This window comes from Cynara cardunculus, assembly GCF_001531365.2.
Source record: "Cynara cardunculus var. scolymus isolate 2C chromosome LG 4, CcrdV1, whole genome shotgun sequence".
NCBI classification, from domain to species: domain Eukaryota; kingdom Viridiplantae; phylum Streptophyta; class Magnoliopsida; order Asterales; family Asteraceae; genus Cynara; species Cynara cardunculus.
In genome coordinates this window covers 15,198,278-15,202,134 of record NC_037531.1, presented here as the reverse complement: position 1 = coordinate 15,202,134, position 3,857 = coordinate 15,198,278, and the positions used below count along the sequence as shown (strand labels likewise).

General features: G+C 41.6%; 1 protein-coding gene across 1 annotated transcript; it reads left to right on the top strand.

Moving 5' to 3' along the window:
• The first annotated feature begins 1,512 nt into the window (after nt 1–1,512).
• LOC112511738 (probable inactive receptor kinase At5g67200) lies at nt 1,513–3,644 on the top strand. Its single transcript, XM_025117466.1, has 2 exons — nt 1,513–2,929; nt 3,012–3,644. Exons 1-2 carry the CDS (start codon nt 1,513–1,515, stop codon nt 3,569–3,571), a joined length of 1,977 nt encoding a protein of 658 aa, XP_024973234.1. The 3' UTR covers nt 3,572–3,644.
• The last annotated feature ends 213 nt before the right edge of the window (nt 3,645–3,857 follow it).

Here is a 3,857-nt window from a genome sequence, read left to right as displayed (position 1 = left end):
GGTGGGGTCCAGCTTCCACGTGGACAAACGAAACATTAATTCATCTCAATTTGTTTAAGAAGACAACCTTAAATGACTATTTAATATCATCATTAAATTTGATATTTAAAGCATAAAAATCACCTATAACTCTTTTGTTGATTTGGAGTGCATAAAATCCGAATGATCCGAAACCCAAATAAGAAATGAGGTGTTTGTCCAAAACTCGATACCTTTAAAATCCAAAAATGGGTTATATATAGGTTCGGGTTGAATATGATTTTTAATCAATTGAATATATATATACATCTTTTGTATATAATTATATCTGAATCCGACCGACCCAATATGAAACCCGATCAATCCAAAATCCAAAACACAAAATTTGGGGCTTGACTTTCATATTCAAAATCTGATCGGATTTTTTATTTGTCCACCTGAAATTGTCTGACTCACCTGATGCACACCCTTAGCTATGGTTTTTTTAAACATTTTGAGTCATATAATTTGATTTACAGTTAAAAAAAAAAGCTCAAATGACATACGGTTCAATTTGTGGTTTTAACTCTAAATTATGGGAAATTGACCCAAATGACCATATTTCACAACCAAATTGACCTTCTAACCACTTCTCTCCGGACTTTACCCAAAAGTCACTAGGTGGTCCGTAATTATCGCTGACCCACTCAATGACAAAATTTTAGAGTTTTTTGTCCCAGGTCCATTAACACGGATCCAACCTAAAACCCATTAACACGGATCCACCTTGACGGTTTCATAGGAAAATGGGGTTTGGGTCGAATCCGTAATAATTGCAGACCGATGGTTACGGACCTGACCCAAAAACATTGATTTTTTGTTGTTTAGTGGATCTGCAATTAAGTATTGTAGACTTAGGGGCCGTTACCCAAATGCTTACCCGGTAAGCGCTTATCAATAGCAGTTAACACTATAATTTATTTTGATACGTAAGATTTTAGTTCAACAAAACATATCGAATGCAACAATTTACCGGGTAAGAGTCGTCATCTTCACTTATTGGGTAAGACTCTTCACCATTCTCATTGCTTTTACCCAAGAAGATTCTTAACCCTTCTCATATTAATCTAAAAAAGAAATTTATACATTTAATAAACGGCTTCTTAATGGCTTTTTAAATAAAATCTGAAGAAAATAGTTAATTTAATTATAAAACATGAGCATTTAAATCAATTTCCCCTCAATTATAGGGTAGGGGTTTATATTCCATAAATCATAAAATGATTTTATTTAATATAAATTTATTGAAATTGCTTGGTTGTTTATTAATAGAATTTTTGGTTTATTAAAAGACTTATTGGCCAAAAGGTTTCCCCCACCTCTTCTCCTTTTCCAAACCCTCCACGTGATTCCTGACTCTGCTTCCCTTTGCAGTATAGTCACCATTACGATTCATTCTCCTTTTCCTTAAACCTCCATGGAAATCACCTTCAACAATAACACCCTCTTAACTCCAACCCACCGTTTCATCATCAACCGCCATTGATTTTTAAGATGAGATCATCCTTCCTTCACAATGCCCTTCTCATACTCTCCTTTTACAGTTTAACTATGGCAGCACTGAATTCGAATCCCTCATCGCCGCCACAAGACGATGGTGTATCGTTGTTAGCGTTTAAATCTGAAGCTGATCCCAGTAACAAGCTTGGCTACTCCGTCGACAAGAGCTCCGCCGTCTGCAAATGGCAGGGAGTACAATGCCAGATCGACGGCAAGGTCGGACGACTTGTTCTTGAGAACTTGAATCTCGCCGGTGTTTTTGCTGCAAACACTTTGAGTCGGTTGGACCAGTTACGGGTTTTGAGTCTGCGAAACAACTCGCTCACCGGACCCATCCCTGATCTCGCCGGACTAGTTAACCTCAAAGCATTGTTTCTTGATCATAACTACTTTTCTGGTGGTATTCCGTCGTCAATCTCCACCCTCCACCGCCTCCGGACTCTGGATCTTTCTTACAACAAATTATCCGGTGTTATTCCAGTTGAGTTAAGCGATTTAGACCGATTAAACTACCTTCGTCTCGATTCAAATCGTTTCAGTGGTTCGATTCCACCGCTCAATCAATCATCTCTTCAAATCTTCAACGTTTCGATTAATTTTCTAACTGGTCCTGTTCCGGTGACTCCTACACTTTCTCGGTTTGGTCCGGCTTTGTTTTCGATTAACCCCCGATTGTGTGGTAAGATCGTTCGCACAGAATGCGGTTCGGGCGGACCATTTTTTGGCAAAAATTCGACCACGAATCAGCCATCATCGTCGCCTCCGGTGGTGGCGAGTGGCCAAAGCGCACAAGTACAGCCGGAGATCGGTGGTTTTACAAATTCGAACTCTACAAAGCAAAAACGACTTGGATTGATCGTTGGTTTCTCCGCCGGATTGTTCTTATTGGTTACTTCCGTTTTATGTATAATAATGTTGATTAAGACGTCGGAGAAGAAGAAGAGAAAGAGTACTGTTACGAAGCGTGAAATGATGGAGATGGCGGAGGCGGCGGATGCGGCGGCAGAGGTGATGAGAATGGAGGATGCCAACGAGTTGGAAAAGAAGGTGAGAAAGCTGCATCAAGGGATTGCATTGAAAAAGAGTGGGAATCTGGTGTTCTACACCGGCGAATCGCAACTGTACACGGTGGAGCAGCTGATGAGGGCGTCGGCGGAGCTGCTAGGCAGCGGATCAGTGGGGACGACGTACAAGGCGTTGCTGGACAACGGTGTGATCCTGTGCGTGAAGCGGTTAGATGCCTCGAGATTGGCCGGAACCACCAATGAGGCGTTTCAGAGACACATGGAGGTGGTAGGTACGCTGCGCCACCCAAATGTGGTGGCGCTCAGAGCTTATTTTCAGGCGAAGGAAGAGAAGCTTCTTGTTTACGATTACCAGCCAAACGGAAGTCTCTTCTCACTCGTTCACGGTAAGTTTCCCTTCCCGCGGAGGCGGAAAATCGTTGAGTTGATTCGGTAGAACGATTCATCTCAAATGTGAAAATATTGCAGGTTCAAAGTCGACAATGGCAAAGCCGCTGCACTGGACGTCCTGTTTGAAAATAGCAGAAGATGTAGCACAAGGGGTTTCTTATCTCCACCAAGCATGCAGCCTCGTCCATGGCAATCTTAAATCATCCAACGTCCTTCTCGGCTCCGATTTCGAAGCCTGTCTCTCCGACTACTGCCTCTCCTCCCTCTTCCACCACCTCCCAGATGACGGCGACGGCGACCCCTACAAGGCACCAGAAACAGGCACAGACGATGAACCAACCACCAAATCGGACGTTTACTCATTTGGGGTTTTATTGTTTGAGTTACTGACAGGGAAAAGTGCGTCGGAGCAGCCAGATTTGTTGCCGGATGATGTGGTGAAGTGGGTGAGGTCGAGTAGGGATAGTAATGGTGGCGGAGGCATGGCGGAAAAGCCACTGGAAATGATTACAGAGGTGGCGATAGCGTGTACGGTGAGGTCACCGGAGCTGAGACCCACCATGTGGCAAGTAATAAAGATGCTACAAGAGATAAAAGAAGCTGCGATAATGGAGGATTGTGGAATTGTGACCTCATAGTCATAGTCATAAAGCCATAGGAGACGGGTGAATGGCAAGAAAGAATTTGTTTTTAACTGCATTTATAGTTACATTTGGGATTATATATATATATGTTTTTGTTTGCTTGATATTTGTATATTTTTAATTGATTATTTTTATATTATAACATATAGTTTAAGAAATTATATCTCAACTCATCAACGCTTGTATATGAAATTCTATCTTATTCAATTTGAACAACTTCGTTATGAATTCTTGATCACTTTTAATCTCATGAATTGTACTTGTCGTGGGAATTAATCTG

Bases quoted from the DNA above. Each gene is read 5' to 3' on its own strand.
- LOC112511738 (XM_025117466.1), top strand. From the start codon at position 1,513: ATGAGATCATCCTTCCTTCACAATGCCCTTCTCATACTCTCCTTTTAC. The intron at 2,930-3,011 runs GTAAGTTTCCCT...AAAATATTGCAG, and splicing joins TCTCTTCTCACTCGTTCACG to GTTCAAAGTCGACAATGGCA.